The 11,877-nt window shown below is 59.6% G+C and overlaps 2 protein-coding genes across 2 annotated transcripts in view; one reads left to right on the forward strand and one right to left on the reverse strand.

Moving 5' to 3' along the window:
• SELENOH (selenoprotein H) overlaps window positions 1-11,877 on the reverse strand; it is a 78,866-nt gene that overhangs the window by 23,249 nt on the left and 43,740 nt on the right. The gene's annotated exons all lie outside the window — the stretch shown is intronic.
• LPXN (leupaxin) lies at window positions 6,608-9,651 on the forward strand. The gene is made up of 9 exons (XM_059825995.1): window positions 6,608-6,620; window positions 7,482-7,630; window positions 7,765-7,820; window positions 8,184-8,286; window positions 8,363-8,518; window positions 8,610-8,783; window positions 8,855-8,936; window positions 9,152-9,300; window positions 9,385-9,651. Exons 1-9 carry the CDS (start codon window positions 6,608-6,610, stop codon window positions 9,649-9,651), a joined length of 1,149 nt encoding a protein of 382 aa, XP_059681978.1.

An 11,877-nucleotide genomic window follows, 5' to 3' on the forward strand; every position in this document is an offset into this window, starting at 1 on the left:
CCCCGCGCGCCCCGGGCGTGCGCCACGCCGCGCAGGCGCCGCTGGGGCCGCCGCGCTCGCTCTCCCGTTGCCCCCCCGGCCGGCCCCGCCGCGGCGCCCGCCCGAGCACGGCCCCTTCGGCTGCCGGCCCGCCGCCCGGCTCGCCCGTCCGCCGCGCGGCCGCCGCCCGGCCCTCGGCACCGCCGGGCTCCCTACCGCCGCCGCTGCCTGCGCCCCTCCGGCTGCCCCCGGGTCCCCTCGCCCTGCGGGCGAGGCCTGGCAGGGGAAGCCGCTCGCCCCCCGCGGCCGCTCCCTGCCGTGGGGCTGCGGCGCCGCTCGCGGTTCCGGCGAGGCCTGGCGGCGGGGCCTGCTTTTGGCTGTCGCTTCTCCTTTAAGAAAAAAAAAAGAAAACGCCCCGTCGGGCGGCGGGTGAAAGTCGGTGACAAAATGGCGGCCGGCGCAAAGGGGGCGGGGCTTGTGGAGGCCGGTCCGCCCACTTCCGGCCAGCCTCTGCGCATGCGCGCCGCCTGCCGGGAGCTGTAGTTCCCGCCGGCGGCGGGACGGGCGCGGCCTGGCCGGAAGCGGTCGCGGGGCACGCTGGGAGCTGCGGTCGGCCCTGCTCCGCCGGGACGGGCCTGCGGCGGCGCCCTTCCTGCGGGCGGCCCGGTGGCGGGGGCGGGCCTGCCCAGGGGCCCGAGCCGTGCCCTTGCGGCCGCAGGGTCTCGGTGACCCGTAAGCGCGACCGTTGCGTCCTCTGCCTGGCAGCGGGCTGCGACCCGCAGGGCTGCGGGGCCTGGGCCAGCACGGTCCCCGCGCCGCCCGCCCTGCTGCAGGCCCGGCCCGGCCGTGGCGCCGAGCTGCGCCCCGAGCGGGTGAGCTGCGGGGCAGCGAAGGGGCAATCCACCAAGCGCCGGCGTGAGCTCGCCCTCCCTGCCAGTAGCCAGGGCTCTGTCCCAGCACTGCTGCCGGCGACCCCGCTGTGCCTGCCAGCAGAGCCTGGGGAAGCGGCTCTGCTGAAGGCCCCGCTGCTGTCACCTCCAAAACCTGAGTTACCTCCCCAAAGCAAAACTTTTGCAGTACCTGACAAAACACGGGCCCCGCGGAAAAAGCACTCTCCTGTAAGAACCAAACAGAAACCAAAACCTTCAAGCCCGGCAACACTGAAGCCACCACCTTCAAGCGGTTTTGTGTCCCAGTCTCCACTCCACCCAGTGTCAGGATGGGAACCGCTCCCTGGGGAAGCCCAGTGGCTGGGTATGCTCTCAGACCTGGCCAGGTCCATCCTCCTACTTGCTGAGGCTGCCTCAAGACCCAGAGAGCCACCTCCAGAACTTGCTGCAGATCCTTTGGTGAGCTCCAGTGCAGCCGGAATGCTTTTGGAACCAAGGATGTCCTCCGGATCTCAAGAGCTGTCTGTCTCACTGGGTGAAGCAGTTGCCTCAAGTCAAATGCCCCCTCTGCCAACAGTCTCGGAGCAGCCGCTATCATCCATCCCCCTGTAAAGAGTGTGCCCTCACTCCACCTCGCCAGCAGTGGGTTGTGACTCATCCAGCTGGCAGCCAGGTGTTGCTTTCCGGGATGAGGGTTCTTGCTACAATTCTTCTGGAGAGGATGATTTGGCTGATCTTATGTACCATTTTAGAACAGAAGAACAAGAGGGTAATGCTTCCACGTCAGAAAATCCATCCTTCCCCCAGTTCTTGAAAAGATTGGCTAAACTGGTTGGATTTCATTTAATTCCATTCCAGGAGTCAACAGGGAGTCTCATTGATCAGTATCTTGACCAAAAGCCCTTGTGCAATAGAGCTGCCGTGCCCTTGCATCCTATCTTGGACGAGCTGGTAAAGAACGTATGGCAGACACCCCGCACCATTCCTCCTGTATCAAAGGAAATTGAGAGAAAATACATCCTCCCTGAGGATGCGGTCGGTTACGTCTCTCAACTTGCACATGAGAGTGTGGCAGTTGAGGCAGCAATGGCAAGGAAGAAGGCAGGCCAGGAGCATGGTACTGCACCCCAAAACCCGGAACTGCAATGCCTGGATTCGTTTGGCCAGAGGGTTTACCAGTTGCTGGCTGCAGCCCTTCGTGTTGTGGACTATTAAGTCTACATGGCCAGAGAGCAAGTTGAGCTCCAGAAGAAAGTTTCTGTGCTAGCAAAATGTCTTCCGCAGGACCAGCATCAGGCCTTCCAGGCTGTCGTTCTCAAGGGCATGGACCTGGCCAGGCATCAGGTGCGAGCAGCCTTTGACACAGGGGACATGGTGGTGAGAGCCGCTGCCTCGGGGGGTCACGCACGGCGGTCTGCTTGGCTGCAAGCCTCCAGCTTCCACGAGGAGGTCCACACAAAACTCGAGAACTTAACCTACACAGGGGAGAATCTCTTTGGGGAACAGGTGGAAGCTACTTTACAGAGAGCCGAAAAAAGGCAGGCCACACTGCGCTTCCTGAGGTCAGTGTACTCCCCCCCGGCCCCCCGCAGCAGAGTTGGGAAGGGGAGAGCTCCTCTGCATAAGCCAGCTTTCACGTCCACTGTTTGTTTCAAGGGTGTGCAGTGCCCTTCTGGGAAGGGTGCCCCACCACAGTAGCAGAATGAGGTGCTCTTCAGCCCCTCTCTACAGACACCAAAAATAAAAGGGCATTCAAAGAGCCTGAGGCATTTAGCTGGTAAATCACATTTGGTAAACTGATACCATCAGTGAGATGGCTTGGTCTGCCTTTTATTTCCTCCTGCTTTTGAGTTTCAAGTCCTAAGCTTTATTATGTATGACTAGAATAAACAAAAGCGTGTCCAAATCTCCATTCCTCAGTTCCTGAGAGTGTGCTAATAAACCACCTTATTATGGAGAAACGCGTACAGTCTGATTCCTCTTGGCAAAGACACCGGGCCGTGGGGAGGAGGAGTACATCCTAACATGAAAGTCAAAGAACCAGAAAAGTTCGAGATACTCGCTCAGGGTTTCCTTCTGCCCCTTCCAGACCAAGGCAAGAGGATGCCGATTCAGCCTCCTGCAGAAGCTGTGGCAGTGTGCTTTCTCAGCAGCGGCATTTTTTAAAGGCAATGTACAAACCTTCTCTGGAGTTGGTTACCTGAGGGTTTGAGGCTCATTTTCAGCACAGAGGCAGTTTGGCTGGCTCTTGCTTTTTGTCAGTCCAATGCCACTCTGTTAGTTTTCTTTCAGTTGAAATGTTTCTCTCTTCTCAGGAAGGAAATCTCAGCAAGAATTTAAGTAATGTATGCTACTGCTGTTTGTATTGTAAGTGGCTGAAAACATTCTTTCTCTTCCCAAGGACTCGTCTAGCTGGAAAACTGATTGACATCACTTTCCAAACCAACTGTTCTGCTACAGTTAACCCATACTCTGCTATGAAATTACTTAGCATATATTCTTAAATAAAATCAATTTCATTTCAAACGAGAGAGTCTCGATGTGGGAAGTTATTCTCAAGTTGTCTTTGTGATTGATTTCTCCTTTGTAGGCAAGGCATGGTGTCGCTTAATTCTTGTTAAAATAGGTTGGCTCAACCATTGCACAGAAATACAGTTCAGATCAGGACACAGCTCAGCCATTTGCATCTGTTGGGCTTGTTTTTTACAATGGGCAATTTTATAATATGAAGTTACAGCTCCAGATACTTGTTTACACGAGGGCTCACATTATCACTGGAGGGGGAGAGTAAATCACTGAGAAATCTAAAAATAACCTGAAACCTTCCGCAGACAGGAAGGTTCTGTTATTTGCAGAAAGGAAAGCGTCTGACGCAATGATCCTGTCTCAAAGTAGCCATAAGGGAGTGATAAAGCAGTGCCTCATCTTGTCTTTTGGGTAGCTCTCAGTATTGCTTGTCCTGAAACATCTCATGGGACTCACAGTTTAGTGTCCCACATGGCCTTTCCTGAGATGGTGCCCTGCTGGATGCTCCTGCCGTGAGCAAATGACAAAAGAGCTGTCACCAACGCGGAGTGTCAGTAATTAAGTGAACCTCGGCGTGCCAGCTTGGTACAAAGGGACTTAATTCAACCCTGTTCCACCCTGACGATGCAGATGGGATCAGCAATGTGTGAGAACGGGTGGACGAGGACGCGTCAGCTTGACCTGCGCAGCAAGCGTTCATTCCTCAGCTGTGGAGGATGGTGCAGCTCCCACTGCGTGGGAGTTTAGCAGACCCACGGAGAGGATGGACTTGGAAGGAGCGGGCTCAGCCCAGCCATCGATAGAGCCGCCGGGTGCCCATGAGGATGTTTACAGGTCCTGACTGCAGACCCTCTTCCAGTTGCTGATGGATGGCTGCATCCTGCTGGTCTGCTGCCACAGAGACCCACTTGCTTTTATTTGGCCTTGAGGTGACCCTCTCCTTCCCCTGGAGGGGGAAGTAATATTTCTGAAGCAGCCACATCTTGTGCTTCTGGACCATTTTATGGCAAATCACACATCTGGAGTGATTGACTGCAACCCTTTCTTTGAGGATCTCCTGAAAGCAATCCCGATGAGGCATAAAGCTGCCATGGTGAAGCTGCACACAGAACTGGAGCTCCTCTCACCTGGCAATGCTGGGAAAAAACTAAGGCTTATTTGACTTTATCCGGAACGGGGTCTTTTCCTGAACAAGCCTCTTCCCTGGGGATGAAATGGAGGGTTGGCAGGAGAGAGGCAAAGCCAGAGAGTACGGGAGTGAGATCAAAGAGATACCCACGGCGTGGGAGGCGTGGCAGAGGTGAGACATTGCAAGAAGTGTCGCACACCTGCAGGAGAAGCAGCAGGGAGCCATGGTCTCTGGCTGCATACAACTCACAGCTTTTGCTGCCAAGGCTTTTATAGCATCCTTGAAACCCCTGGGCAGCCCGAACTCAGAAGGAGCCTAGCAAGGACGCAGTGAAGCTTGCAGGCTTGCGGGGGGCTGGTAGCCAAGGTGTCTGAGATGTTATTTGTGCCCTTACAAGCTGGTGCCTCCTCCAAAAACCCAAGCAAGAGCACAAAGGACATGTCAAGCCACATGCAGCTTCCCCTACACGGGCCATCTAGGATTAATCAGCGCACCCGGCTCTAACGAGAGTGGGGCAGGGGTGTTGCGATGGGATGATAGCCCAGCAAGGGGGAGTGCACCGGCAGCAGCGTGGGGGAAAACCCCTTTGCAGCAGGTTGGAAAAGCGGCTCTGGGGGAGAAACTGGAACCAGAGGGTTGGGGTGGGACAGAGGGAGCATCTTGGTGCCATGCTCCCTGGCCATGTCATCCCAGATGTCTACACCTCAGGTCTGGGGCATGTTTTCATTGCAGGCGTCATTGCACTGCCATCTCCTGCCGTTCTCCCGTCCATTGGTGCAATGAATATGCCAGTTCTATACCTCTCTCCGCTGCAGCAGCATCTGCTTCATCCCCCCATCCCAGATTACTAACCAGTCCCTTGGAGCTGTTCCAACATTCTCTGACAGCTCTCAGTGGTGCCAAAAGATTTCTCTGCTAAAAAGCCAGTCCATAAATATCACTAGATCACCCTCATAGGAGCTGGGCATTGGTGGAGGCACCAGGGATAACAGCAGTACCTGTGGGGCTGTCTTCCCAAGTGGTTCCGAACAGCGAGGGACCCGTGCCTGTGTCTCGGGGGCAAGCAGACTGCCACCTCAACCTGTGTCTCTGCCAGGAACACCTGCATTGCTCTTGCCTCAAGACACACATTCAGGTGCTCGTGGGCTTATCGCCTGACACAGCTGCGTGGGGTGGCCGGAGACTGAAGTGGTCTGCTCGGGAGAAGCAGAAAAGTCCCAATGGTGGGTAAATCGCTCAAATTACCAGCACAGACCACTGCTCTGGTCTGCTGTTGGGCGTTGTGCCTGGCCGGCGGTGATGTGCTCAGCGGGTGTATCCTGACACCTGTAGCATCAGGGCTGAGCTGTGCCTGGCGGCTGCATGCGTGGCACCGCTGGGAAACTTCTAAGCGGCCCAAAGCATTAACACAGGGAGAGTGTAGCACAGCCACCAGCTTTGGCAGTGCCACCACCGCCTGCACTGCTGCAGTGAGCCCAATCCTTGCTCACGCTAGGTCTAAGTGACACAAAGGGATTTGCCGTTACCTGGAAATCCAAGATGAAGCTCCAAAAGCATCCCCCCAAAAGGCGAGGCTGTGTTGGATCACGCCGGCACTGCGGGTCCTGTGCCTGCCTCCATCACACCATCACAAATGCATTTCCACCCGGTGCAGGGACGCTGTTCCTGATCACACGCGGCCGGTGGCTTCTGGAAAGGGCCTGGGTCTGCAGGACACACGTGCTCTGGCTTCCAGCTGGGAAGCCCAAGGAGCTTAGATGTTTTTATGAGTCAGGAGCTCCCTGGACAACTGCTGGCCAGTTTCTTCTCTCTCCAGCCCCAACTCGGGGCTGCTCTCGGCTGCCCTTGCCCCAGCCTCTGCCACTGCTTTCTGCCTGCTGCCTGTCACACGTGGTGCACAGCGCACAACCCACAAAGGAAAAACCCCAAGCGTCAAACCCCAGCCCTGGGGGGGGAGCGGAGGCGAGGCTGGAGAGCGGAACCGAAAGCCTGCGCAGCCCAGCCTGCCAGCTCGCCGCCCTGCAGCCGCCGCCCCAGCCCCAGCCCCAGCCCGCCGGCCACCAGGACCCCATGCCGAGGCAGGATGGAGGATTTAGGTAAGTGGGGCCCCTCCGGAGCCAGTCCTGCGCCCGGCCTTGGTGCGGGGCGATGCCTTCAGTGGCTCGGGGGACCCTTGTCCTTCCCCTACTTCAGGATCGGGTGGGGATGCTGCAGAGGGGGCAGCAATGGAGCTGCACTCCCTGCCATGCCTCCCCCATCTCAGGGGACTAACACAGCCCAGGTGGCTGAGTGAGCACTTGGCCAAAAATGGAGAGTGCTTGAAGGCAGGAAATGGGCTGTGTCGGCGATGCAATCCCGGCTGCACGCAACAGGGCCGAGCAGCCCGAGGATACAGCACGATGTCCGAGGGTGCTGGGAGTCATCCCTGGCCTGGGGTGGGGGAGATGGGGTGAGGGAAGCAGCCGCAGTCTGGGGGGCATCCCCCCTGTTTCCTGATGTGAGGGCGGCAAGATGCCGAGGGACGGCCAAGGTGGCGAGGTAGAAGCGGAAGGAGAAAGCGCTTTGCCGTCCCTGCGGGAAGTGTCGCTCTGGGTGCGCAGAAAGCACCGAGGTTTAGCTCTCCCGTGCCAGGGCTTGCGCTGGGGTGACTTTAAGGGCTGGTGGATGTTTCCTCATAAGCCAGAGATGGTGTGCGGGGGAAGCAGGACCCCCGTTGCCAGCGGTCCTCCACGCTTCAGGAAGGCTGCGTGGTGCGGCGGGCGCATCCTGCGTTGGGGATGGGGGTCTGCGAGAGGGTGCTCAGGGCCACCACAGCCCCTCGGGGCCCTGTCACCCGGCTGGCAGAAGCAGCTGCGACACTACTTTTGCTCCGGAGAGTTCAGGAGTGGCAGAAGGCTGCTTAGGGGGGTGCACAGGCAGGGAGGGCCGGGGTGCCTGACCCAGGTCTCTCTGTGCAGATGCTTTGCTGGCAGAACTGGAGCAGAGCGCTTGCCCGGCCTCCAAAGACTGCATGCTGCAGGCGTCAAGCTCCTGCAAGCAGGATCCGGCCACAGCTGGGCCCCCAGCCCCCTGTGGCCATGAGCCACTTGCCTCGGCAGCCTTGAAGGTAACGCCTCAACACGGTGGGGCTGGCAGCTGAGACCCTGCTCAGCTCACGACAGGGGTGGTGGTGCCAGCCAGGCAGTGAGGGGGGCCAGGGGAGCATCCTGCGGGCTTGGCCGCAAAGGTTTATCCTTCCAGGTGCAGCTGCCACCTCGGGCTCAGACTCCAGGAGAGGCGTTGAAGACAGCGTACAGGTAAAACGTGGCCATGGGAGGGCAAAGCCATCTGGGGCTACCCTTTCCATCGCTTGGACACGTCTTCTGGGGTCACCTGGCCTCCTGCACGTCCCCATAAAAAACAGGTCCTTCTGCAGGCTGGGGTGGGGAGTTGTATCCTGCATCCCTGCAGCACCGCTGGGGCGAGGGCTGGGCTTCCAGCAGCCCCCTCCCTGCCGCATGCGGCCACCCCCCCAGCGCGTCCCCAGGGAGGACCCTGTCCCCTGCCGTGGCCTGTGGGGAAAGGGCAGCATCCTGGGGGGGTGGAGGGTTCTCAGCCCCGGGCACCCTCCGGCCGCGGGGTGGAAGCCGCAGCATCCCTCACTCTCTGCTGTGCCGCAGCCCCATACCGGTCCCGCAGCCGCTGCTCCCCTCACCTCCACCCACAGCGGCCGCCCAGCAGCTGGACGAGCTCCTGGCCGACCTGGGCCACATGCAGAGCAAGGTGAGCCTCGGCCCTGGGGGAAAGGAGGTGGGGGGCCTGGCCCTCACCCAGCCCTCACCGTCCTCCTTCCTGGCAGCTAGCGGCTGTGGGGCAGGGAGCTGGGGTGCCAGCGGAGCCCTCGCCCTCGCTGGACAACATGCTGGGCAGCCTCACCCAGGACCTGCAGGAGCTGGGCATCACAGCCGCCCCCACCGGCGTCTGCGCCGCCTGCCGCAAGCCTATCGCTGGCAAGGTGAGCCCCCGCGCCTCCACCCTGGCACCCCTCTCCCCCCTGCTCACGGCATCCCCTGGAGCTGCTCTCGCTGCCCCCCACCCCATCGCAGGTGCTGACGGCCCTGGGCAAAACCTGGCACCCCGAGCACTTCACCTGCGCCCACTGCGGGCAGGAGCTGGGCGGCCAGCCCTTCTTCGAGCGGGGCGGGCGGGCATACTGCGAGGAGGACTATCACCAGGCCTTCTCCCCCCGCTGCGCCTACTGTGCCGGCCCCATCCGTGAGGTAAATCGCCCCCCGCCCTCCCACGCCACCCCCCACCGCCACCGGCCACCTCACCTCGCCTCTTCCTGCAGAAAGTCCTCACGGCCCTGGACCAGACCTGGCACCCCGAGCACTTCTTCTGTGCCCACTGCGGGAAGGTGTTCGGAGATGACGGTACGTCCCAGGGGTCAGGTGTGGGGGTCCTGCCCCCATTGCCCCCACCCCGGGAATCCCCCCCATAGCCCAGCCCTCGCACACATTGCTCCATCCGACATCCCCCCATGGTCTTCCCCTTCCCTGCCTTGCCTCCTATCCTGGACACCCCCATGGCCATGCCCCACTGCGAGCCTCCCCCGAGCTGGGTGCCCATCCCGATGTCCTCCCCACAGGTTTCCACGAGCGGAGTGGAAAGCCATACTGCCGCCAGGACTTCCTGACCATGTTTGCCTCGAAATGCCAGGGCTGCGAGCGCCCCGTGACAGACAATTACCTGTCAGCCCTGCAGGGCATCTGGCACCCCGAGTGCTTCGTGTGCGCGGTGAGTGGGCAGTGAGCCGGTGGGGACGCAGGTGTGAACGTGTCCCTGAGGCCATGCCAGCCTTCCCTGTCTTCTTTCCCCCAGGAGTGCCTGAGAGGCTTCGCCAGTGGCTCCTTCTTCGAGCTGGAGGGTCGGCCCTACTGCGAGCTGCACTTCCACCAGCGGCAGGGCAGCATCTGCCATGGCTGCAGCCGCCCCGTGACTGGCCGCTGCATCACAGCCATGGGGCGCAAGTACCACCCCGAGCACTTCATCTGCGCCTACTGCCTGGGCCAGCTGCAGAAAGGCACCTTCCGCGAGCACGGCGACAAGATGTACTGCCAGGTCTGCCACAACAAGCTCTTCCTCTGACCCCTGGCGCCCCAGCCACCCCCCCGGCACAGACACCCTTCCTGCCTGGACGTCCCCACCATCAACATCCCTGGCATCATCCTTGCTGAGCCAAACATCCCTTGTATTGTCCCACCCACCAGTGTCCCTGGTATTGGTCCTGCTGAGCCAAACGTCCCCAGCATTGTCTCTGCCAAACCAGACATCCCAGGCATCATTCTCCCCCCAAGACATTCCTGGCATTGTCCCTGCCAAGCCACAGGCCCTGGGCATCGTTCCCCGCTACCTGAAGCAATAAAACACGTGGCCCTGCCTTTGCTCTGCTGGCTGGTGGCTTTGGGGACAAGGGTGCAAGGCAAGGTGAGGGCTGGAGCCCCCATAGCCAGGTGCCTCCATCAATGCTGCCCCTCTCCCAGGGTGCTGCAAACCAGGGGCGACCCTGCCCCAGCTGCCTTTCCCTTGTGACCCAGAGGGCAGCAGCCCCGGCCTCCCTGGGGGAGCAGTTCAAGCTCTGGCCGTGCTGCACCGTGCAGGAGATCAGCACAGCCACAGCCCTGCATCACCGCAGACCTGCGTCCCGCCTACCACAGGGCAAAAAGAGCTGCTCTGCACCCCACTGAAATCTTTCCAACAGCAACACAGCTTCACTAAAAAGCTGGTTTGAAGCAAAAGCCAGAAAACTGCTTCCAAAAAGGTATTTCCACAAATTTACAGAATTTATTTATTTTCACATGCACACAGGCTGAAAGCGAAGTGGGTTAACGTGGTGTTTCAGCCTGGCTTTGGTATTCCCCAGGAAGGGATGAGCATGTTTGCAGCCTAGCCACGCTCTGCAGGGGCAGCCCTCTGAAGTAACGGCAGGTTTTTTAAGGATGCGCTCAGCCCTAGAGAAATTATGGTATTCCTTCGCTTGTGCGAAGTCTACCAGTCACCAGGGAAAGACTTCCCAATGCTCTGGGGAGAGGGAGGGCTCCCAGCTACCGCCTCAGCAGCCCCAATCACCCTGCAAGAATAGTCCCAAATACAAAGCTAAAAACACTAAGGTGGCAGGCACACAGACACACTTTAAAAACTTTATTTATATAAAAAAATCATTTTGTTTTAAAAGCGTTACAAGAGTGTGCACAGGAATCAGACAAGGAAGGGCATGTTGCTCCCTGCTTCCCTCCTCCCTAGCCCCACTCCCCACCAGGGGAGGGGAGGAGAGAAGAGGGAAGCTTCTTTTTGGTTCATTTGGAATTAAAAATTAAAAAAGGAATTAGTGTTTTACATATTTAAAGGAAAAGAGACGAGTTAGACCCCAGAACAAAACCAAACTGAGCTGAGGTGGGGCTGGAGCCAGGGAGGGCTCAGCCAGAGCTGGGAGGTGCTTTGGGGCAGAGGAGCACGCAGGAGCAAGGCACCAGGTCTGCCTGCTGCAGCCCCCCTGCTCCCCCCGTGAGCCTGCGGTTCAGGGGGAGCCCCAGGCTGGGGCGGGCTCCCACTCCAGTTCGCAGCCTCCTACAGAGGCTTCCAGTTGCACAGGGAGCCCAAGGGCTCCCCAAAAGATCACAGCACTTAGATGTGCCCCCCACCACCACAGCAGGGAGGAGGAGGAGGTGTATGTCCTAGCTCCTGTGGCAGCCCAGTCTCCCCAGGGACAGGATGCAGATGGAAGCCCCACACCCCATCAGTGAGGGCAGGGGGGCTAGGATCCCCCCAGAACCAGGCTTCCAGCCCCGCTGCAGACAGTTAAGGCTCCCAGTGGGGAAGGGAAGTGCTCAGCCCTGCCAGAAGCAGCTCCTGGTGGGGAAGGGAAGCGCTCAGCCCTGCCAGAAGCCCAGGAAACACCCCTTCCCCAGTGAAGAAGCTAGACAGTACTATTCAAAGAGCTATTTCACAGTGGCAAAAGAAAGGCACGTGTCAAGAGAAAGTCAGAGGGGCATTGCCGCAGGCAGCTGGTGTGCGGGGGTGAGAGGGGGGATCCTGGCTCTACCTGCTTGCGGCCCTGCCAGCGCCTGCTCCTCACGCCTGGCACACAGCGTGCCCCAAGAAGCCTGGCTCTCCCCAAAAGCCCTGCCACATCTCCTCCTTCCACAGGGACCCATCTCCTCCCACACAGGGAGGCCCATCCCAAGCCCCCCGGCACGGACCATCTTCCCCACATAAGGATCCCTCCTCACACAGTCACCGGGTGGGGGCCAGCGGCCCCATCCAGACCCCTCCCGCAGGATCCAGAGCCAGATCCCCCTTCCCACGCCCCCAAAG

This window comes from Gavia stellata, chromosome 17 (genome assembly GCF_030936135.1).
Source record: "Gavia stellata isolate bGavSte3 chromosome 17, bGavSte3.hap2, whole genome shotgun sequence".
Taxonomy (NCBI): domain Eukaryota; kingdom Metazoa; phylum Chordata; class Aves; order Gaviiformes; family Gaviidae; genus Gavia; species Gavia stellata.

Coding starts and splice junctions, on each gene's coding strand:
- LPXN (XM_059825995.1), top strand. Junction 7,821..8,183: donor GCGTTGAAGACAGCGTACAG/GTAAAACGTGGC, acceptor GCTGTGCCGCAG/CCCCATACCGGTCCCGCAGC. Junction 8,784..8,854: donor GTGCCGGCCCCATCCGTGAG/GTAAATCGCCCC, acceptor CTCTTCCTGCAG/AAAGTCCTCACGGCCCTGGA.